Source organism: Pituophis catenifer, unplaced genomic scaffold, assembly GCF_029215685.1.
Source record: "Pituophis catenifer annectens isolate HBS135680 unplaced genomic scaffold, rPitCat1.0.hap2 SCAF_2, whole genome shotgun sequence".
Taxonomy (NCBI): Eukaryota; Metazoa; Chordata; class Lepidosauria; order Squamata; family Colubridae; genus Pituophis; species Pituophis catenifer.
The window spans coordinates 278,830,587-278,855,488 of NW_027256882.1; the positions used below are offsets into that span (position 1 = coordinate 278,830,587).

Consider the following 24,902-nt stretch of genomic DNA (forward strand, 5'->3'; position numbering starts at 1 on the left):
ACGTCTGTGTCCAATCCCACCATGTCCACTAGAGGGAGATGCACACAGATAATTTTTAAAAATCATAAGAATAACTTCTCCCTTACCTATAATAACCTACAGAGAGTCCTCGGTTTATGCTAAGCGATTAGTTGGAATTTATGATGGACCTCCCCAGGGCTACTTAAGACCCAAATTCAAAATTCTGATGGCCATCTCCAAGGTCACATGATAGCATTTTGGGCACTTGGCAAGTCGCTCACATTTATAATTGTTTGTAGTGTCCTGCAGTCACATAATTTAAGTAGGATGTTTTCAATAGAAAACAATGTTTACTTCTGATTTCTGGCAAAACAAAACAAAACAAAACAAAACAAAACAAAACAAAACAAAACAAAACAAAACAAAACAAAACAAAACAAAACAAAACAAAACAAATACCCTGTCCATTGCAGACAATGGATTCATTTAAGTACTACTACATCTGCTTAACAAATGCAGCTTTTTTTTAATGACAGGGATGACCCATTGCCCAATTTCCAACTGCTTCCCCAGGCCCATCGAAGTCAGGGAGAGGTAACATTAATATAAACCAGATGTCAAAAAGCAGAGGAAGGAACACATAAACACAAATCCCACTTGTTAAATACAGGCCAAAACTATCCTTCCCCCATTCTTGGCAGTGAGATCTTCTGCCAGAGTGGTTTGTAACCCAGATTCCTGTAACCAATTGTCTTAGGCTTATAGGCAGAGTGCTTTAAATTCAAGGGTGAAAAGACACTTCTGAACACATGCAGCACTTTTCTCTGTAACTCCCTGAAACAGCTGCATCCTTTTCCAGGTCCCACCTCTCCAGCTGTAGCTAGGAGTGAAAAAGGAAACTGGGAACCAGAAAATGTGCTGTCAGACTTCTTCTATGTGGCTTACTAGCTTAATATCCCTTGCTCTGATACGAAACTATGTGATCGGGTTTGATAAATCGACACGTAGAGTTTGAAAATTAATGAGCAGTTATAATCTGGCCTCTACTCTCCCCTCCCCTTCCTCAGGCTGGCCGCACAGAAGCCTCTCCTGTCCTGTCCTCTTCTCTTCCTCAGGCTTGCCCCACAGAAGCCTCTCCTCTCTATCCCCTTCTCTCCCTCAGGCTTGCCCCATAGATCCTCTCCTCTCCCCTCCCCTTCCTCAAGATGGCCGCACAGAAGCCTCTCCTGTCCTCTCCCCTTCTCTCCCTCAGGCTGGCCCCATGGATCCTTCTATCTAATGTATGTAAATATGTATAGCTCAGAGAGAAAGATACTTGTGCATGTAGTAAAAAAATTTGGATATCACCACTGATCCTAATTCATGAAAATACCCTTGTTTTTTTTTATTATTATTCTAAAAACGTGATTGGTAATAAAAGCTTTCTCCATGACTACAGAGGATTACTTCCCTCCACTTCCTCTCTATAGAAAAAGGACTGCATTTGTCTAAGAAGGAAGAGGCAGAGAAGAAAGACATCTGAAGAAAAGCAAGACTGAAGGTTGGGTTCCGTTCAGAAGGAGAGGCTTTCACTCCTTAAAACTTTGCTCACTGAGATACAGTGGCCCTTCAGGGACAACTCAATCCATGTGCAGATTACATTTTAAGCCCTGTTTCAGATCACATCACCACCACCCTCATCTGTCCTAGGGATGAGACCTCCATTGATCCCATTCCTTGATTCACATCAGGCATCTTCCAGGCCTTAAAGCAACGTGAAAGCAGAAACATTTTCTCTTTCAACAAACCACTTGCAAGCAGAGCACCTTACAACCGAAGGTTGGAAACCACTAGTCTAACTGTCTATGAAGATTCTCAGTCATCCAGGCCATAGTTGTCCCAAAGGTGGTTTTTCAAGAGGCAACTGTCAGGGTTCCAAGTAACACCCCCAACTAAAGAAGACTGCAAGGCTCGTAGTTCCTCAAAGTTCCATTTTATTAGAGATGTCATATTGGCACACCTGGGAAAACCCCAACCTGAAAGCTTCCAGGTTTTCCCACCCAAAGGAAAGTCCAAGTTCCTGCCCAGCACCCACACGTCCATCACCTCGTCCAATCAATGCACCATCCCAACTGGAGATGCCTCCCAGTCACACCACTCCAGGTGCAGGGCAAGATGTCCTTGACCCTCAAAGAAAGGAATGTTATTATGACTATATATCTCCCCAGCTGCATACAATACTCCCTCCCAGTTTCCCACAGCACGAAATGTGGCAGGCCTGAAGATCCAATGCAAAAGATGGCTTCCAGGCCTCACAGCAACTGGACTTTCTTGTTTTTCTTTGAACATGTTTTTCTTCTCATCCAAGAATCCTTCCATTCTTCCACCATCCAGCCAGAGCTGAAGAAGCTTCTTGGATGAGAAGCAAAACGTCTTCTAAGAAAATGTCTATGGAGATTCTCAGTCATCTAGGTCATGGTTGTCCCATAGGTGCTTTTTCAAGAAACAAGCGGACTTTCTGGTTTTTCTTTGAAGACGTTTTGCTTCTCATCCAAGAAGCTTCTTCAGTTCTGACAGGATGGTGGGGAATGGAAGGATTTATACTCTTTGCAGGCAGCTGGTCATTTGCATCCTTTTAGAGGGTCATTGAAGCACTTGGAGGTTTATCTGTGTCATCAGGGTCACCTGAGTGGTGCAAATGGGTGTGGAGTCCCAGTCAGAACTGAAGAAGCTTCTTGGATGAGAAGCAAAACGTCTTCAAAGAAAAACCGGAAAGTTCAATTGCCTCTTTAAAAAGCACTTTTGGGACACAAAGCCTAACACACCATATCTTCTACAGCCAGAGTGGTACAGTAGTTAAGGTGCTGGAGTATAATGTGGAGACAGAGATCCAGGTTCATTCATACCGCCCTCAATCACAGAAACTCAAGGGAGGACTTCAGGCTGGTTCCCTCTGCCTGCTCGGCCTACCTCCAGGACTGTTTTTGTGAGAAATGGAGGAATACTATAAATGTTGCTCGAGTTTATGGAGGAAGATGGATTTGCTTGCTAGCAAATCAACAAAAACGTGCATCTTCAGCCATCTGCCTTCCGATGTGCAACCCTTTTCACTCACAGCTTTGGAAAGAAAGTAAACCAGCATTTTATTTATACCAGCTGGCTTCAACCAATTATTCTGGGAAGTAGTTGGGACAGCAATTCTGATAATAACCTGGCCTGATCAGCAAAGGTGTACGAGCAGAGGATGACGAGTCCAGCCTCTCTCATCTAGCATCTCAGGTCTGTAGGAAGCTGGGTTTTTTTTTGTTACTGCTAACTTTTTGGAGCCAATTTCATTTTCACAAGATTTCCCACGGGTTCATCTGCTGCTTTCTTCCTCCCATACCTCCTCAACCCTCTCAGACAGCAAAACTAGCATCATTTTTATTATGTTTACTTTTGCCTAGGGGTTTGCACTGAGTATCAGACACAAAAAAATATGAGTCAGCTCCCCCACACCCCGCTTGCTCAGGGAAAGGGGGAAATAATTTGCTACTCCCATTCAGCATTTGAATCATACATCTTTGAAAAGTATTTGTGCTATACCTAGTCTTTCTACCACCTCCCATGACCTTCTTCCAGCACTCAGCAAATATTCCCTAATCCTTGCACATGCTTTGTCCACCCTAGCTTTGACAGTGGAGACGTGCAATTCAGTGGTGAGTTCCTCCCGGTTCGGTCTGGTTCGGCCGAGCCGGTAGCGGTGACGATATGACATCACCGAACTGGTTCTCCCCCCCCGGCCTCCCACCCCCCCCACGTTATTCTTACCTTTTATTTGGTCCCACCCCCAATCTATTGCTGCCTCCTGAGTCCCAGCTGATGACTAGAGGGAAAAAAAACTGTTTAAACTCTTGCCGCGGGGCTTCAAAGGGCCGTCCTACAACTGATCAGTGTTAAAAGCAAACAAATGAGTCAGGTCGTAAGTGCGAGGACTGTCGTAAGTGCGAGGACATTCCAGAAATGACTCTGACCAGCTAGCCACGCCCACCTAGTCACATGACCTTCAAGCCACACCCACAAAATAAGCCACGCCCACAGAACCGGTAGTAAAAAAATTTAGAACCCACCTCTGGTGCAATTGGATTTCCATAGATGGAAAGGAACCTTGTTACTCAGGGGTGGGTTCTAAAATTTTTTTAGTACTGGTTATGTGGGCGTGGCTTATTTTGTGGGCGTGGTTTGATGGTCATGTGACAATTCCTTAGGATTTAGCAGAGGTATTGGTCTACCAGGCTTTTAACTGCTTGCAGAGCCATAATGGTTTACCCATTTGTTTTTGGAACGTTCTAGTCTACCTATTTGTTTTTGGAGCGCACTGGTCTACCACCACACTGCTTTTTACCGCTGATCAGCTGTAGGGCGGCCCTTTGAAGTGCTGCGGCAAGAGTTTAAACAGTTTTTTTCCTTCTAGCCGATCAGCTGGGACTCGGGAGGCAGCCAATAGTTTGGGGGTGGGGTCAGGTGGTATTTGCCGGTTCTCCAAACTACTCAAAATTTCCACTACCAGTTCGCAAGAACCGGGGAGAACCGGTAGCAACCCACCACTGTTGTTACTGTATTTTTCGGAGTATAAGACGAACCTTTTTCCCTCCTAAAAGAAGCTGAAAATTTGGGTGCGTCTTATACTCCGAATATAACCCCGTGTGGTGCCCAAAATGGCTACCAAGAGCAGCTGCTGCCTTCTCTTACCCCTTCCGCTCTTCGCCTGCTTTAGTCACCGGACTCCCTCTGAGGATCAGCTGTGCTTTCAAAGCTGTTTTTCAGCCCCAACGCGAGCGAAGCATCTTCCGTGCTTTCCCTGCTTTTCTAATTGCTGCAACTGGAAAACTGCCAGAACTGTCGTCACAAGTCAATGCGGTCACATGATTTTTCATGTTATGACTGCATTGTTTAGCAGCAGAGTTCCAGTCCCAGTGACGGCCATTAACTGAGAACTAACTGTATTGTGATAGAAACCTTGCCCTTTCATGTATGCATTGGGTTGTAGCATGCGGATTACAAAAGAGCTAGAACTTGGGTTTTGTCTATCTGTTTTTGTGATGTTTGCCAGCCCACTATTTGTTTAAGATGGGTGGCCATAGGAATTTAAAAAATGTATATAATTATTTTTTCCCCATAAGTGCAGGATCACAAAATCATGCAACCAGCTTTCATGCCTAAGGTGGGACTAGAACAGCATCCTGGTTTTTAGCCTGGTATCTTAGCCACTAGACCATATGTGCTTTCTATAACAAATATTCATTCATTCATTCATTCATTCATTCATTCATTCATTCATTCATTCATTCATTCATTTTCATATTTCTTAACCTCCCATCTTCTTGGATAATATCATTAAGTGTTGTACCTTATGATTCTTGATGAACGTATCCTTTCTTTTATGTACACTGAGAGCATATGCACCAAGACAAATTCCTTGTGTGTCCAATCACACTTGGCCAATAAAAAAATTCTATTCTATTCTATTCTATTCTATTCTATTCTATTCTATTCTATTCTATTCTATTCTATTCTATTCTATTCTATTCTATTCTATTTAAATGCATCCCTACCAAATCCCACTTAGTATGCTGGAGAGATATTCTGTAATTCAATACAATTTAATGTAATTTAATGTAATGGAACTCGTAGCCTCAGATTCTTAAAAATTGTGAAAGGCTGGTTAACTGCAGACTTATTTCTGAAGCTATTTTATTAGTTGTGCATTGCACTAATAAGGAATGCACGAGAAAAATGCACAGGCAGATTGTTTTAACAAACAATTAATTTCATTTTCTGAATGGTAGGTTTTCACACTTTATTCAATGCTGCCAAAAGAGTCATCTTCTAAGGCTTTGGCAACACACAGGTTGTAATCAGTACATTTCACAGATAATTCAATTCAGAAAGAGAGAGCTGCTAAGAATAAAATATAATTCACTAAGGCTAATTCAGCACCAACTTAAAAAGCAGCTTGACTCTAATATTCATACTGGTTGTGTTCATGCAACACAAACACCCTCTAGCCATCCACTCACCAGTCAACAGACTCATTGTGTTGCGTGCTGGCATGAAACAACACAAGATGTCTGCCTCTATCACTCAGCAATTTTTTTCTTTTAGCTCTTACAACTGCTACAAAGGAAGTTGTACTTGCCTTTTCACTTCCTGTCTTTTCATGTTTTTCCCCACCAAAGATATTTTAAAATCCAATGATATAAATGTGGTCAGCACTGCTCAGACATATCCAGCAGGGGTGAAATCCAGCAGGTTCTGGAGAACCAGTAGCGGAAATTTTGAGTATATTTTGAGAAATACCAACTCTGGCTCAGAGTGGGGAGGGAATGGAGATTTTGCAGTATCCTTCCCCTGTCATGCCCACCAAGCCACGCCCACCAAGCTACACCATGCCCACCAAGCCATGCCCACAGAACTGGTAGTAAAAAAAATTGGATTTCACCACTGATATCCAGGAGGGTCCCCCTCCCCTCCTGATCTGGCTACAGGGAGAGGGTGAAACATACGAGACAGATGGGAGTTCCCCCCCAAAATTCATTCATTCCCCCCCCCCCCCCCCGGCTCCAATTCATCCTCTTGTAATCTCAGGGAATGAAAAGAGCCAAATAATATTCAGATAAGTCACTTCCTTCATATGGAGAGATTTAGTTGGAAGGAATTTGTTTAGTCAAAACAAGGTCAAAGATTTTGGGGTGAATCTAATCCTTTCTGGATTAGGTAAACAGTTCATCTGTGCAGACTGGAGTTTTTTCATCACACATGTACCCTGCCCCATGAGTCTGTTAAGCATGTCATGAAATATAGGTAGTTCTCAATTTACAATCACAACTGAGCCCCAAATTTCTGTTGCTAAGTGAGACTAAGCGAGTTTGTCCCTTTTTACAATCTTTCTTGCCACAGTTGTTAAGCGAATCACTGTAGTTAAGTTAGTACAGGTAGTCCTCGACTTACAACAGTTTGTTTAGTGACCGTTCAAAGTTACCACGGAAAAAGTGACTTATGATTGTTTTTCATACTTATGGACCATTGCAGCATCCCTATGGTCACATGATTCAAATCTGGATGCTTGGCAACTGATTCATATTTATGACGGCTGCAGTGTCCCGGGATCAGGCGATCTCCTTTTGTGACCTTCTGATAAGCAGTCAGTGGGGAAGCCAGTTTCACTTAACAACCGTGTTACTAACTCAACAACCTCAGGTGATTCACTTAACGACTGTGGCAAGAAAAATCGTAAAACTCACTTAACAAATGTCTCACTTAACAATATAAATTTTGGCTTCCCCATTGACTTGGCTTGTCAGAACATCACAAAAAGTGATCACATGACCCCGGGACACTGGAGCCATCATAAATCCATGGCAGTTGCCAAGTGTCCAAATTCTGATCACCTGACTATGGGGATGCTGCAACGGTCATAAGTGTGAAAAAATGGTAATTAAGCCATTTTTTTCAGTGCCGTTGTAACTTCAAACCGTCACTAAACGATCTGTTGTCGGTTGAGACTACTTGTAGAGCTCACAAATAGAAGGATGTAAGAGCTACAACTTATCAGCACTTACGATGTTACCTAGTTTGGTGTTGTGGCCCGCCAGCGGCCAGCAGAGCTGGTAGCAGATTCGGACAGTGAGTAGGTTGGGGAGGAACATGGGCCAGTCCTGGAGTCTGGGGAGGGCTCTGTGTCGGAGGCAGAGAGGGGACCAGGGCCGCATGCCAGTTATCAGCTGCCTTTGGCGTCAGACATCAGTAAGGTAGACGAACAGCTGGAGCCTGTTCCCAGTGTGTACATGTGCAGAGTTGCCAGACGAAGGGAACAGCTAATGAACAAGGGTCGACTTGGAAGTAAGGCCACTGGTGGATGATGAATGGCCCCTCCCAGAGAGAATAAAAGAGGAGCGAAAGGGGAGTGGAGTTTGCAGGAGACAATTAGTTCATTCCTGCATTCTTGCCAAGTATTGCGGCATCTGAAAGATATCGGCCTGGCCACTCTCCAAGCCTGATAAAGGTCAGTAATTGTGAACTATCTTGAAAGACTGTGGGAGAGGAAAGACTTTGCTGGAGAGGAATTCACTGTAAATTAAATAAAAGGGGTTTATCGGGACGAGGACTTGGCTTCGTGCTGCTGGGGAAGCCTAGATCAAAATATTTGTGTATTCAAAAGTCTGCAAGAAAACAAGCAAGCTCAGAGAACAACCCAGGATCCCACAACAACTTACTTTTCCGTGCTCTTTCCTCATGTGGGATATATAAACATCTCTCTGAGTAAACAGCCGATCACATTCCCAGCATGTCCAGCCAGGATTAGACCCTTTTTTGGGCTCTGCCTTCTTCACAGTAGTCGGGGAATTCTTCTCTGCTTTATCCGTCCCATTGATGGATTTCGAGTCCTCTTTATTGTGGCTGACTGAGTTCTGGATGGAAGGCTTTGTACTCAACGGCAAATTGATACCGAGGTTCGGTGGCCCTTCAACGCTTTTCAACGTCCCGTGCATGGACTGTGGAAGGAGGAAAGGAAGGCCATTAGATTGTATCTGCTAATTAGAGCAGGGGTCTCCAACCTTGCCAACTTTAAGACTTGTGGACCAACTCCCAGAATTCCTCAGCCAGCAAAGCTGGCAGAAGAATTCTGGGAGTTGAAGTCCACAAGTCTTCAAGTCCACAAGCTTTGCTGGGTGAGGAATTCTGGGAGGTCTTAAAGTTGGCAAGGTTGGAGACCCCTGATTTAGAGGGAATGGAATATTCAAGATTCAAGCGAGCTTTTTTTTATTATTGTTATGGGCTTGTGTGCAAAAAGTTAGGCATTCAATCAATCTCATGTGACAATCAATCACATGGGACTTTGTGTGAGAACACTGAAATATTACACAAGATTTGCATAAGGTCTTCTAATATCATGGTATATAGGATCATCAAAATCGTGACACTAAATTGTCTCTGAGGTGTCACACCATTTGAATTTTTGAAATCGAAGGCATTCAGGACTTGAAACAAAAATCACAAATTTCACCACTGTTCTGGAACAGTGCATTAGTGGTTGACATAGTAATGAAGAGGGACCCTCATCCTTTTTATCTAAAACAGGGGTGTTAAACTCAAGGCCCAGGGACCAGATCTTGCCCATGGGGTCCTTATATTTGGCCCGCAGGGCTGCCCTAGAAACAGCAAAGGATCAGCCCGCAGTGCCTCTGCCAGCAAAAATGGAGCTTGAGAGGGCCACGCGCAGCCCTCCCGGGCTTCATTTTTGACTGCAACGGCTTCCTCCTGCCCTTTGACAGCAAAAATGACGCTCAGAGGGGCCGCATGAGCCTCCCCTGAGCTTAATTTTCACTGGCAGAGTATGGCAGGAGCCTGTGGTGGCTAAAAACAGAGCTCAGAAGCCCATTTTTGCTGGCAGAGCACGGCAGGAGCCTGCTGCGGCTGAAAACGGAGCTCAGCAGCCTGTTTTTGCTGGCAGAGTGCTTGGGCCACCACTGAACGAGTGACATCAAGCTGGCCACGCCCACCCTGGCCCCCAAGGTCAAACACAATCCTGATGTGGCCCTCAATGAAATCGACACCCGATCTAAATGTACTGCTAAATTCAGGTGTTTGCTGAGTACCTCCCACCTATTGACATCTACTCTTAATAATTTCCCTATAATTAATTATCATCCCTGATTGTTTTATGCAATAGGGCTGCTTCCAAGTAAAACCGGATGACTTGTACCTTGATATGATCCATCATGAGTTGTTTCTGTGCATACAAAAGCGAGCAGTCCGGACACTTGAAGACAGATACTTTCTGGTTTTCAATGTGCTGGTCAAAGTGACGATACAGCAATGGCTGCAGGGTAAACACTGTGTCGCACATGGAACATTTGTATATTATTCTAAAAACCAAAGAGAGTTGAGGAAGTAATGACTGCCCACTGCAGTCATTTAGTTCATAGCATGACTAAGCGAAAAGTGTTATTGGAACAACAATAAAAAAACACATTCAACATTGTACAGTATATTCTTTGCCCTCAAATCGATGTATTACAATTTATTCGGATGCATTTCTCCAAGTAAGAGATACTTAAGGAATATTTGGATATGACCCAAATGTTCTCACTTGTGGCTTGTTACAGTATATTAGGATTCATACTGACAGAAATTCACTTGGCCTCCAGAGTTGGAGAAATTCATGGAGGAAGAATGGAACCCCACCTTTCACTCCTGCCTCAGTATGGACCCTAACTTCTGTATGTTAGTAATAGCATTTTAGGCTTATGTACTACCGCATAGCACTTTACAGCACTCTCTGGGATGTAGAAGCATTATTTGCATATTGACCCCCAACAATCTGGGTCCTAATTTTACCAATCTAGGAAGGATGGAAGGCTGAGTCAACGTTGAGCCCATCAGGATCAAACTCATGTTTGTCTGCAATAATGCAGTTTAACCACTGCGCCACCAAGGCTCCATATTAGCTCCATAGATACACAGCTGTACTCAGACAGACATTCCTTACAGGTCTTTCAACTCTCATACAAAGGCCAGGAACATGTCCGGAAGGACACAGTGATGTTGGTTATGAGGCTAACGAGTGTGACCTATTCCCTGCGTTATAAATTCATTTTAAGGAAATTTCCGTGACATTCAAAGAGCCTCAATGTGGATTGCCAGAGGCAACAAAGCAGAAACTGTTTTGCTGTTAATCAGGAGGTGTCATCAGCCATTTACCATTAAGGCGCAGACTGATATTTTGCCTGAAACAACCTCTGGAGCAGGCGTTGTTCCTCAGGCAAAACATTTCTACAAGGTCAAGAACTATCAAAAGTATTGTGAGGGTTCCAGCAAACATTTTTAGGTTTCTTTTCCAAACCCTAAGTTTTTTTTTGTTTTTAAATGAAAAAGCATTCTAAGTCAAGGGGTCCCCAACCCCTGGTCAGTGGCCAGGACCGGCCCATGGCATGTCATGCAAACAAGGGAAGTCCCATCTGCGGGATGCAGGCAGCATGCAAAACCACTTCTAACTGAAGCAATAGATTCTAGTTACTCAAAATGTTACCATCATTTTAAAGTCGCTTTTGATATCATAAAGGCTATCACTTCTTTGGCCTACAGAAATATGGGCTTCCTTTGTCACACTCAGGTTCAGGGGCTTTTGGGTCCACACTATTACTAGTTTTAAAGGTCTTTGTTAGCATTTAATTCACTTCCTTTGAACAGGAACTGATGTCTAGGGGCATCCGTGAGACAGTAGTAGTAGCAAAAGCAATCAAGATGATAGCTTCCACTGTGAGCTGTGTGTTTTCTATGTGTATAAAAATGGCTGGCTGGGGAATTCTGGGAGTTGAAGTCCACGAGTCTTTAAGGTTCCATTCCCAACTATCATGTCAGAGCTGAAGAAGCTTCTTGGATGAGAAGCGAAATGTCTTCAAAAGAAAAAACAAGGAAGTCCAGTTGCCTCCTGAAAAAACACCTTTGGGAAGTCTTAAAGTTCGAAATTCCTGCTCTAAAGAATGTCATTTGTCCTCCAGGCACAGCCGTTTCCTGTTCTTTGGTTCGGTGGTTGCCACCTGTGTAATTCAGGATTATCTTTCTCTTCAGTCCAGTGATTTGGCCATAACAGAATTTCCGTCTTTCTACCTACTCTCCAATTACAACTGCAGCTAATAGCTAAGCCAGGGATGGGGAGTGGGGAACAAGGGTAAACACTCCCTTAACTGATTCAGCAGGATATAAAATAGTTCACTGGAATTTAACTCCTGCATTATGGTGGAAACATAACCCAATATGTCAGAGCCAAATGTCAATTTTAAAAGGGCATCCATACCCAACTGAAAAGGAAGTAACAATTCTGATTTAACGGAAATTCTCTCAAAATAAAATAAAATAAAATAAAATAAAATAAAATAAAATAAAATAAAATAAAATAAAATAAAATAAAATAAAATAGACCCGGTGGCTCAGTGGCTAAGACCCTGAGCTTGTTGATTGAAAGGTTGGCAGTTCAGTAGTTCAAATCCCTAGTGCCACGTAATGGGGTGAGCTCCCGTTACTTGTCCCAGCTTCTGCCAATCTAGCAGTTCGAAAACAAGTAAAAAATGCAAGTAGAAAAATAGGGACCACCTTTGGTGGGAAGGTAACAGCATTCTGTGTGCCTTTGGCATTTAGTCATGTCAGCCACATGACCATGGAGACTTCTTCAGACAGTGCTGGCTCTGCGGCTTTGAAACGGAGATGAAAACCACCCCCTAGAGTCAGGAACAATAACACATATGTGCGAGGGGAATCTTTACCTTTACCTATGCATTGCCCTGAACCAGAATCGAAGAATACTTAGTGCAACTCCCCAAAATTGGTTTTTTTTCCATCCAAAATAATTTTCAATTTTCCCATTTGTAGAATCTAAAATGGAGGGGGGAAAAAATCTTCCAATTCAGAATTCAAATTTAATTTTTTTTTAGCTAGAGGTAGATTGCTCCAACCTTGCAAGAGGAGCTTATTTTCAACTCGAAATATCTTATACATCTTATGTTACAATTGCATTGTCTAAAACAATGTTTCTCAACCTTGGAAGCTTGAAGATGAGTGGACTTCAACTCCCAGAATCTCCCAGCCAGCAGTGCTGGCTGGGGGATTCTGGGAGTTGAAGTCCACTCATCTTCAAGCTACCAAGGTTGAGAAACACTGGTCTAAAAGGCACAGCCTGCTCCCTTCAGCTCTAGCAGTATGAATTACAGATTTTCCTCAATGTAGTAACATTTACTAAGTTCATTTAGTAACCATTCTAAGTTACAACAGCACTGAAAAAAGTGCCTTGCCGCCGTTTTTCACACTTAGGACCTTTTGCAGCAGCCCCATGATCATGTGATTAAAATTCAGACAGTTGCTTGGCAACTGACTCATATTTATGACCGTTGCTTTGTCCCAAGGTCATGTGATCTCCTTTTGCGACCTTCTGACAAGCAAAGTCAATGGGGGAAACAGATTCACTTAACCACCATGCTGCTAACTTATCAACTGCGGTGATTCACTTAACAACTGTGGCAAGAAAGGTCATCAAATGGAGCAAAACTGACTTGACAACTGGCTCACTTAAGCACGAGAAATTTCAGGTTCAATTATGGTTATAAATCGAGGACTATCTATATTAAGTGCTTTTGCCTCTTCCTGCTTCTCAAATGGCTTAGGGGGGTGGGGACCATTTTATACAGGATGTACTTCTTAAGAGAATAAGCACACTGTCTCATCTGAGCTTCAATAATTTCTGGAATTTGACAAGAAGGATACTTACTTGGGCTCTCCTATTTTGATTCCAGGATGTTGGGTATAGGCATGGGAATGGGTGCTGGGTGCTGATTTGAATGCCATTGGGCAAATAGGACACTTGTAGAAGACTTCACAATGAGAACCTTGAATATGGGACTTGAGTGCAGCCACGTCAGAATATACCACGTTGCAATGGACACAGCTGTAAGAAAAATAGAGAGTTAGAGCCTTGATGGATGTACTGGCCAGTTTTTTTTCCCTCCAGGACAGAGGTTATAAACGATATTGCAAAATTCGTCTCCCTAGATTTCTAACTGGGCACATTAAACAGAAACAGAAAAGCAAGCATGAATTCCTCGATAAAGACTGGAAAAGATTCTTATTGTAGTTGAAAGGAAAGCAACGAGTGATGTTGTAGGGCAAAACCCAAAGGTGCTTTTTTTCAAGAGGCAACTGGGCTTTCTTTGTTTTTCCTTGAAGACATTTCGCTTCTCATCCAAGAAGCTTCTTCACTTCTTCACAATTGAAGAAGCTTTTTGGATGAGAAGTGAAACATGAAGGAAAAAAAGAAAGAAAGTCTAGTTGCTTCTTGAAAAAAAAACACCTTTGGGACAACCATGACTTGGATGATTTGAGAATCTCCAGAGATGAATATGGCCAGAGTTTTTACCTTCCTAAAATAATAGGCCACCATGAAACACCGTTCTGAGTACAGAGACATCCTGGAAGTGAAACTAATTCACAATGAATACTAATTTTTAAAAGATCTGCAATTGCCTTTCCAGCAGTACAAAAGAAGAGACAGCCAAGACATCTGCTCTTTGGCAGCTGTATGACATGGGAGAAGTTCCCTAACATTCCTTGTGAGGGTGTAAAGACACAGCTGGGTGACCGAGGCCACGCGTGATGAGAGGTTTGATGAGAGAATCCATAGCAGTAAGGAAAAAGTCACATATCTCAGGCCTCCTAGGACATGTGCTCTGTTGGTTTTAAATATTGCTATTTGGCTTTATATCTGACAGCAGGGCACAGCTAATAAAAATGATTACAACTTAATAAATACAATATTGAAAATAAATATAGTAGAATTTAAAAGGGGGAGGGAAAAAAAAGATAAAATAGTACATCTTTCCTTCCATATCAGGAAACTTCTTATTGAAATTCTGAGCTATTCCCACATGATACTAAACTATGGCTTAGATTTCTTTTTTAATTTAGAGTATGGCAAAATAAAGTGTCAGCAAATATATCTGTATCTGTATCTGTATATCTATCTATCTATCTATCTATCTATCTATCTATCTATCTATCTATCTATCTATCAATCATGTTTTCCTGAAAATAAGACCTTCTCTTATATTTTTTTGAACCTCGAAATAAGCACTTGGCCTTATTTTCGGGGAGGTTTTATTATTTTGGGGCGCATGGAGCAAGATGGGGCTCCTCTTGCCATTTTATCTGATTTTCAACTCTGTCTCCCTAATCCTAACCAGAGGAAATGTCGGGGATGGCTGCACATGCGTTTAAATATTTTTTGGGGGAGCTTATTTTTTTTTTTAGGGGGGGGCTTATTTTAGCGCATGTGCTCAAAAGCCAGATAGATAAAAAGAAAGAAAGAAAGAAAGAAAGAAAGAAAGAAAGAAAGAAAGAAAGAAAGAAAGAAAGAAAGAAAGAATGAATTGCAATGGGATAGATGTTACAATTGGCTTAGATTCAAACTATGCAAAACTTGTATTCCCTGTACTCAAGATGTAGTATGAGACAATGGAAGCGTCACCATATTTTACGTGATGATCAAGCAAAAAGAAACTAGCTTTCATATTTCCCTTTCTTGGCAAGATCAGTCCATATTACACATGGAAAGCTGCTGAACATTTATTCCATCCTGTGTAAAGTGAGGTAGTGAAAACCAGTGGTTCCTCCTACATCAGTGTTTTCAAATTTGGCAACTTTTCAGATATGTGGACTTCAATTCCAGCCAGCATGCCCACCCCTCTTAAAGTTGTGTTTGAGAAATATTGCTTTACCTACTGGAATTATTTGCCTTCTGAGATGCAGACAGCCCTATTTTTATTGCGTGGAAGTTGGAATTGAACGCCAAAATTTTCCACAGAGCATCTGGGCAGTGATTTATGATACTTTAGCTCAGTTGGAGAATTGTGATGCTTTACCATCATTTACAATCATCACCTTAAATCTTAAGCAGTGTGTAAAATGCTGTATAATTGTGTAAGTGTAGAGGGCATAGAGGAAGAACAGGAGGAAGAGTCCAAGGCTGTGATCAAAAAAGCAGCCCTTGGGGCTGTTCCAAGAAACTGACTTGAGTAAACATCTCCCCTCCCACCCAAATCACTATTTAACAAGCAAAAACGAAAGTTATAAGTACAGATAATCCTCGACTTACAACCACAATTGAGCCCAAAATTTCTGTTGTTAAATGAGACATTTGTTAAGTGAGTTTTGCCCCATTTGACAATGTTTCTTGCCACCGTTGTTAAGTGAATCACTGCAGTTGATACATTACTAACCTGGTTGTTAAGTGAATCTGGCTTCCCATTGACTTTGCTTATCAGAAGGCCTCAAAAGGTGATCCCATGATCCCGGGACCCTGCAACGGTCATAAATATGAACCAAGTTGCCAAGCGTCCGAATTTTAATCATGTGATCATGGGGATGCTGCAAAAATCATAACTCTGAAAAACGGCCGTAAGTCCCTTTTTTTCAGTGCTGTTGTAACTTTGAACAGTCACTAAATGAACTGTTGTAAATCGAGGAATACCTGTGCAACCTGATCCTCTGTGAGACAGCAGTTAGTTTGATATGGAAGTTAAAAAAATATTTTAGGATGAGAAAAATTCCCCATGATGCTCCTACCCCCCTTAATCAGCAAGAGAGAGAGGATCAAGATGTGACAAAGGAGAGGAATATTTCCTTTCCGATCCCAACGGAGTGTGATTTTTGTATATATTTGAATAGTTTTAAATCATCGTCATCATACTAACCGGAATCCAACTCTTCTTGTATAATGCAGGCAATTCTTTGTGACATGAGTTTGGAAGTGGACTGATCTGCAAATGGCCCCACATTCAGGACATGTATATGGAGATTTATGCTGATGTATCCTCTGATGTGATGCAAAACTGCACAAATTTGGAAGCAACATCTGGCAGATACTGCAGGTCTTCTACAGAATTGAAAAAATTGTGACAATCAGCCATTGGACATAGGCACAAATACTCCACAGTACAGAGTCGGTTACGACCTGCCACAAACCTTTGAAAGAAAATCACATTATGAAATACCAGCATTCGAAATAAGAACAATAAAATGGCCATTAGCTACCACTAGCTTGCAACTGACTGAGCCTTTGTCCTTTCACACATCCAGATTAAGAACAACTTGTACATTACAATCAGTAAGATACAAGTGTGTATCTTACAAGTGATACAAGTGCCTTCACTTCTTATTCTTTCCTTTTCTACCTTCTTTTCTCTCTTCCATTAAGATGAAATTAGATTGTAAATTCCTAGGAACAGATCTCTCTTCTTCTGTTTATATTGCTTCCCTTTGATTGCAACCAATAAAGTGGTATCTACCACTTTGAGGGTTGGGTTCCACTGCTGAATTGCTCTTACTGTCAAGATTTTTTTTTTCTAACGTTCAAGGAGAGTTTGCCTTCTTCTAAGGTAAATCCATTATTTTGCATTCCCCACTGTGGAACTACAGAAAACCTTCCTTGAATTTCTTCTGAGCAACCTTCTTTCAGACATTTGAACAGTCCTATCATTTCCTGCGATAGTTATCTTTTCTTGATACCAAGACTACACGGTTCCTTGAATCTCTCTTCACAGGATTTAGTTTCTGGTCTCCTGATCATCCTCAGATCCCAAAGCTATTCCAAGTTTGTCTGAAATCTTCTCAAAGTCTGGTGTTTACCAAAGCAGAACAGAGTATAATGGCTATTCCTCAAGTTTTAAAATTTGTTTCCTAGTAATACTGTGTTTGCTTTTTTTAGCAGCAGGATCATATTGTGTAAAGGGCTGTGAGGATAACCTTGGGAGACAGGGGGAGGAGGAGCTCCAGCCTAGGGGTTTTCCAAACTTGGCAACTTTAATACAGGTAGTCCTTAACTTACAACAGTTCATTTAATGACTGTCTGAAGTTACAACAGCACTGAAAAAAGTGACTTATGACCATTTTTCACACTTACAACCGTTGCAGCATCCCCATGGTCATGTGATAAAAATTCAGATGATTGGCAACTAGTTCCTATTTATGACGGTTGCAGCATCCCAGGGTCACGTGATCATATTTCGCGACCTTCTGATCAGCAAAGTCGATGGGAAAGCCAGATTCACTTTACAACGATATTACTGATTTAACAACTGCAATGATTCATATAACAATGGTGGCAAGGAAAGTAGTAAAATGGGGCAAAGCTCACTTAACAAATTTCTCACTTAACAACACAAATTTTGGGCTCTAGTGTTGTTGTAAGTTGAGAACTACCTGTACTGGTGGACTTCAACTCACGCATGGCTGGCTGAAGAATCCTGGGAGTTGAAGTCCGCAAGTCTTAAAGTTGCCAAATTTGGAGACCCCTGCCAGACAAGACATATTAGATATTTCTTCTATCAGCCCATATAAGAAATAGTGACAGAGACAGCATCAGATACTTTCAACATGCGTGTTCATTTTAAGTGTTCATTTTTCATTTTGTGTTCATTTTACTATTGCAATTCACAATAATCTTTGTTAAGCAAATAGACAGTAATTGGCTTCAGAAAGGACTAGCTTTTCTGGAAAATAAAGGCAGGGAGGGGGAAAGGCCTTTCAGACTTGTAGTATACTGTTACAGTACTCTAACCTTACAATAAAGGTAGTGTTAGGACAAATGGTTTTTGGTTTTCTGTTGGATGACATCCAGCTTGATTTAGAAAAAAAAGAAAATAGACTTCTTAGGGAAAAAGTAAATTCCTCTATGGATTTATAATACTGTACAACATTTTTTTAAAAAAATCAGTTTAGAACCTTTTGAATCATTTGCCATAATTGGCAGCGATATTGTAAAGCTGAACAATTCTGAAAAATGATCTAGGCTACAATGAAACTAATGCTGAAACCTGAATTCCCATTTCGACTTGCCCTCTTTTAAATTGAACTTCACTAAACCATACATCCCATCAAAGTATACTGAATTACTATACTTCCAGTATGCTTTAGACTGGAAAAATTGTTTGATTTCCTCTTTGGAAGAATGGTTAACAAAGTTGTAGGAGTAAGAGTGAAGGGCTAGAATAACTTCACACCTTAAAAATAAAGCTGACCTAGAATTCAATTCAAAATAGAAACCATTTCTAGAGTGTAACTTAATACATGGATTTGTACCTAATCCAAAATGTGGAGTTCTCTGTATACACAGTCTGTAGTATTTTAATTTCATGAGGTATTTACATGAGAATAGATTCTCAATATCAATTCCATTTATTATAGCTTATTTCAATCTGTGATTTATACCATACTGGCCATAGTTCTTTGTATTTATTTTCAGCTCAAAGTTTAACCATCTCCGAAAGTTTCTTAAACTTTTAAAATGATATAATATATTCAACTATTCATTGATAATTAATGATACATTGGAAACTGAAACCTCCATTATATTTTTAGACCCCACCTTATTCCCTTCAATCACTTACTCTTTTCAGAACTCTTTTACTTGTGCTTTTTTACACCCTATCTCTAAAAAAAAGGGGAATCTGATAATCTAAACCAGGGGTCCCCAACAGTGGTGAAATCTGAACCGGTTTGCTGGCCGCAGATGCGCCCTGTGCACCAAGCGTGCACATGTGCAGTACATGCCAAACAGGTGCTGCATGCGCCCTGTGCACTAAGTGTGCACACGCATGTGCAGTATGTGCCAAAAGGAGGCTTGGGAAGGTAAGTAGAACAGCGAGGGGGGGGGATCAGCCTTGGTGGCACAGCAGACTAAAGTGCTGTTAAGTAACACCAGCTGCCTGTAGTTACTGCAAGTTCAAATCTTAACAGGCTCAAGGTTGATTCAGCCTTCCATCCTTTTGAGGTAGGTAAAATGAGGACCCGGTTTGTGGGAGCAATAAGCTGACTTTGTATAAAAAAGAACACCGTGGGGGGGGGGGGTGTCAAAAGCCCTACTAAGCAGGTATATAAAAAAGTATGAAGGCTATTGCTTAACGCATTGTAAGCCGCCCTGAGTCTCCAGTTTATCTATTGGTTTATCAAACCAATAAATTTAAAATGTTTCTGGGTCATTTTTTTAGAACAGTCCCCAACTGATGTACCAAACCAACTGATAAAAATGACTTACAGATATGTCTGTTAGATATTTTTTCCCCCAAAACAAACATTAATGACATGATTCCATGTCATTTATAAAAGAAAGGATGGTGTTGATCTAGTACAGAGAGTCCATTGTTGGATTGCACTGCATAGGACCAGATGGGCCAATCTTGTCCAGAAGGAGAGTATAAAATGACTAACAGATGGAGGTCTCTGGGCAATAATAAAAAGTACCCAGAACAGCAATGTTAGTTTACAGATTATGGGTGTCTGTATTTCAAATGTGGTTCTTTCTGTTTGGATTTGCCATCATGACTCAGTTTTAGAGGGTTCAGAAATTATGATGCAGTTAGGGTAGACGTCATCGACATTCCCCTAATTTCCCATTCATTTTTCATCTTAGACCAGAACTGTTAACATGCCTTAGCTACCTAGCTAGTTGGCTTCTAAGACAACTTTTATTAATAGTGAAAAGGCATTTGGTAGTTTCTGCCTTGAACTTTTTTTTAACCAAAACCAAAGAGTTTGTAAAACTTTTCCAGCTGGGCGAAACACTTGATGCAGGTATTTCTGCAGAGGAGGGAAGGAAGGAAGGGAATAAAATGGGCAAGATGATGGATGGAATATCACAATGCTAGCCCTACCTACTTTTAACATGCATTCAACGTCAATGCACACAAAAAGGGGTGACGGTTGCATCACGAAGATCCACATCATCTTGCAGATTTTGTCTTCTTTCTGAAGACGCACAACAAAACTTTTCCGGGGAGAAGAAAGGATTGTTATCTCCTATCCTTCTTAACCAATCAACTCTCCAGTTTTATTTAGTTTTATTTAGGAAGGTCTAGCTACAAAAGGTCTAGCTACAAAAAGGAGTGTGAATATTACCCAGGCTGTCTTTATGAGAGATAGGCGCTCAAGTCAATATCCCCAGTATAGTTGCTTAATGGCTAGTTTGGCAAATAAAAATTTTCATTGAACTAACGTGGACTAAATAACATGTGAACATCACAACCCAGAGAGCCGTGGCCAGGAAAGTTAATTTTAATCCAAAGATGCCCTGGGTTTAATTGGGGTCAATCATGTTGTCCAAGCCATAACCCAATGGTTTTAAAATCCCAACTAAATCACTCTAAGAAAGATGGAGAGTAGTTTTAAAAAGTTTCATTACACAACTCACTGGCAAAGTCCTGGCAGCCACAAAACTGTCTGTTGTAACACCAAACCTGGTGTCATTGACCCTGCTTAGGCAATGGGGCGGGAGCTAATGTTAGCATGGAGTTTGCCAGCTTTCTTCTCAGGGAAGGTCTTAGGAGATACTAGGTGCCTTCTGGACTGAGCAGAGACATATTCATCAAAATGGTGATCCAACCCATGTGGCTAAATGCAGGGGTGGGCTGCTGGGGGTTCGGGAAAACCTCTAGCTAAGATTCTGTGCAGTTTGGAGAACCCCCAAATCCTACTCCTGGCTGGCCCCCTCCCACCCCACCTCTCCTAGGAGTCCCCATGCGGCCTGTTTTGGATGCAGGTAAATGCAGATTGCACGTGGCGGCTCTGGGAGGGTGAAAAACGGGCCTACCGGAAGTTCAGGAAGGCCAGAAATGGGCCTCCAGAGCCTGGGGAGGTCGTTTTCACCCTCCCGGAGGCTCAAGGAAAGCCTTCAGAGCCCGGGGAGGGCAAAAACGCCCCCTTGCCATGGTGCAGGAGGATGACTAGGCCACGCCCACCCAGCAACCGGGCACAGAACTCCTTGCTAAAATTTTTGAAGCCCACCTCTGGCTAAATGCTACCAGAATCAGTAATAAGTAGCTCTGACTCGGGTAGTGGTTGCCTGCATGAAATGTACTGTGCAAGAGAAGCCACTCTTCACACAGCAATCCAGAAGAGGATAGTTGATGTCACCCATCTCTCTCACACACAAACTCCTTGCACCCATCACTGCCTCTTAGCTCAGAAGAGGACAGCAAGACCAAGGAACAGCAGCAGAGCCAGGAACCTTGAAGGGCCAAAACCTTCAATCCATACTACCCGATCATTCTGGAACAGCACCATAAGATCGCAGGAACAGTGGAAATGGTTACAAATATATGCTACACAGGGAAGGAGGCCATCTTTGATTTGATATACTGAGTTCACTGCATGAAGACCTCCATTTTTGACATAATTTGGGAACAGGTCCTTTATCCATTAAGGCTGGTTCTTCCTAAAAAAAAATTCTCAGATTGTTATGCCACTAGGAGCTCCTATCTCTCTTGTCTGATTGTTCCCTAGGGCAGGGGTCTCCAACCTTGGCACCTTTAAGACTTATGGACTTCAATTCCCAGAGTTCCTCAGCCAGCTTTACTTTGCTGAGGAACTCTGGGAGTTGAAGTCCACAAGTCTAAAAGTTGCCAAGGTTGGAGACCCCTGCCCTAGGCAATATCTCTTTCCCTCATTCCCGAAGGCGATACGCATGTTTACATTACTTTCACCTGTAGACACATCCTCCTCTCCCAAATCCCCAGGAGAAATAGGTTGTGGGTTGTGAGAACATAACATAGCTGTAGCACTTCTGTCTTCTCTGGCAACTCCCCACAAGCACACCAGGTGTCCTGTAAAGCATCTGCCCGAATTGAGATGACAGCTGTCCCTCCTGCAGGAATCTGCTGATCTCCACCTCTTCGTGTTTTGTATCCTGATCTGGGTTGCTTTCTTTAGTTACTGGAAAGGGACCAATACATTCTGAGTCTAATTTCTTGGAAGGTCTCACAGAATTTAAACATTTTGAAGAAAGGCATATTAAATCTCCTTCTGTACTTCTAGTCTTCTTTTGTCTATGTGCAACTGCTGCCTTTTTTGTACGTATCTTTGCCAGTTTGACCTGTTCTTTAGAGAGGCTTTGGGCTTCTTGCTTCTCACAGAAGAAATCTGTGGTGTGAGGGGCAGCACTTTCTTGTCTGGATGTGGGTAAAACAAATAGGTAGAATTCATGTGTTGCCTGGAATGAAGACGCATCAATAGAGTGTGCAGCATTGTTGTAAGCAATCCAGTTGTCTTGCTGGTAAGAAACGTAGCATTTTAAATATTGCTCCTATATTTGGAGCTGGTTCATCTTTTTAGTTTCTCTGTTGAAAGCCAGAAGATGGGCAGATGAAAAAATGAATTTTAATATTTAACAATTGCAAGAGGGTCTTCCAAAATTTGGAAGTAAATTGACTACTGGTTAGTTATGACATGATTGACTAATCCTCTATATCTAAAGACATTAAAAAAAAATCGAGTTATTTTTTGGGCCATTGGGAGACCTTTGCAAGGAATGAAATGGGCCAATTTGGTAAATAAATCCACTATTATCAGTATGGTAATATAATTCCACATCATCTACTGATACAAAAAGAAATCAAAAGTACTAAAAAAAATCTTCAATGACGTTGGGAGCAACGATTGTTTATTGCAACGCTTATCTCTGCTTATAAATTACTCCATAAAAAAATTCAATAAAGCTATGCAGATTTAACAATCCTAACAATAAAAAAAAAAAGGGATTATATCCCAGCCTTTTGCAATCTGATAATTTACAGAGGATGGATTTCGGCCTTCCGACTTCCTAATCAGGATGACCAAATGGGGATCTTGATTTAGGGAATAAACAGAATGAACTGAATATTCTAATTGTAACTAATGAGAATTTTGTGAAATATGGATTTCTCATTTAGCAGCACCCTAACTAGCCAGCATACCAGGTCCATGTGCATTAACAAAATTAATCATACAATCTATTCCACTAACTAAAATACAGCCATGCTAATGAGACTTATTTAATTATCAGGAGTTATAGTTATATCAGTCTCCTCTGAATTATCGGAAACATGTAATCCTTTGAGGGATTAAGTATTATATTGTTATATTCTCTAGTATGTTACTGTTCTGCCTCTTTTAAGGCAGAGAAACACAAACAAGGATCTGATTATTTACTGAAGATATTTGTATCCCACGTTTAAAATTAATCTTCTTTTAATCTGAATTTGTCTTAGAAACTTATTTTTAATCATAAAGTATAATATTAAGAAAATGAAGAATGCAAGCCGGATTGCCCATAAATGACCTTCCAGCTTTCATGTGTGATCAGCAGCATTTCAGAGCTGTCCAGAAACAGAAGTTTACAATTCTGGCACCACCACTAAAATAACTCTGTCAATGTCAATAATGAAATTCAAGAGCTTCGTACAACCCAAAGTAGTCTTTAAGATAATTGTTAAAATCCTGAATAGCATGGGGCCAGTTATTATAAGCATTAATGCTCGGAAATGAAATAGTATTGTATCATAACTTCTAAATCTCTCCTTTAAAAGCTTTAAAATTCTAAATGAGTTTCCATAACTTCATTTGAGAGTGAGGGTTGTAAAAAGCCTTCTAGTGAAGAGTCCCATGTAGAATTGATCTAAACCAGCAGTCCCCAACTGGTGGTCCATGGACCACTGGTGGTCCGCGAGAAAATTTTGGTGGTCCACAGGAAAATTATTTGCATTTTTTAATACTGCACTAAATCAGGGGTCCTCAAACTATGGCCCCTGGGACAGATACGTGCAATGAACGTTTGTGTTGCTGGCTGCTTGGAGTCTCCCCCTTCGGGGTCTTTTTATGTGGGTCGGAGGGGGGCAGAAATTCCAACTCGGGGTCTGCTTCAGCCTCCTGGTGTGGGGCTTTGGGCGAAGTCTGGAGGGAAGTGCCGCTGGTGGCAAAGAACCGGAGGGCCTTCTTCCAGTGGGACTACATCATGACCTGGAACTGGCTAACCATCTCAGCCCACTGAGCCTCCAGGTGCTAGTACCTGGCCTTGCACTTCTGCAGGTCTTCCCTTTGCTTGGAAAGCCTATACTCCTAGTCCTCAGTGAGGTGCTTCTGCTGAGCCTCCTTCTCGGTCAAATCCAATTTGAACTGAGCCAACTATTTTGCCAACTCTTTCTCGTGGTGGCTGCTTAGCTTCAACAACTGCTTCCTGTTGGGGGCCTAAGGAGCCTGGGTGGAGAGGTGAGGAGTGGCTGGCAGGAGAGGGGTGAGTAGAGGCCGGCGAGGCGCCCCTCGATGTAAGTGACATCAAGTTGGCCACGCCCACCCAGTCACATGACCACCTAGCCATGCCCACCCAGTCAGTCATTAGGCAGATCATATTAATGGTCCGTGGTATTTAAAATTATGAATTTAGTGGTCCCTGAGGTCCGAAAGGTTGGGGACCCCTGATCTAAACGCCCTCTTTTCATACATTATGAGGCCCTTTTTTTCAATTTCTCTTCATAGTTGCACATCAATCAGCTCAACACAGTTGATGAATCATCTGAGCAGGCTATCAGCATGTCTGTTTGCTTTCTTTTAGCTTTCTGGAGGATCAC

The 24,902-nt window shown here is 41.8% G+C and overlaps 1 protein-coding gene across 1 annotated transcript in view; it reads right to left on the reverse strand.

The window, feature by feature from the left end:
* ZNF532 (zinc finger protein 532) overlaps positions 1 to 24,902 on the reverse strand; it is a 35,284-nt gene that overhangs the window by 4,212 nt on the left and 6,170 nt on the right. Inside the window, exons 2-5 of the mRNA XM_070935971.1 lie at positions 16,221 to 16,402; positions 13,244 to 13,420; positions 9,686 to 9,848; positions 8,196 to 8,474 (exon numbers count right to left, since the gene is read on the reverse strand). Coding sequence (XP_070792072.1) covers positions 8,196 to 8,474; positions 9,686 to 9,848; positions 13,244 to 13,420; positions 16,221 to 16,402 — 801 coding nt within the window. The remainder of the gene's footprint in view (positions 1 to 8,195; positions 8,475 to 9,685; positions 9,849 to 13,243; positions 13,421 to 16,220; positions 16,403 to 24,902) is intronic.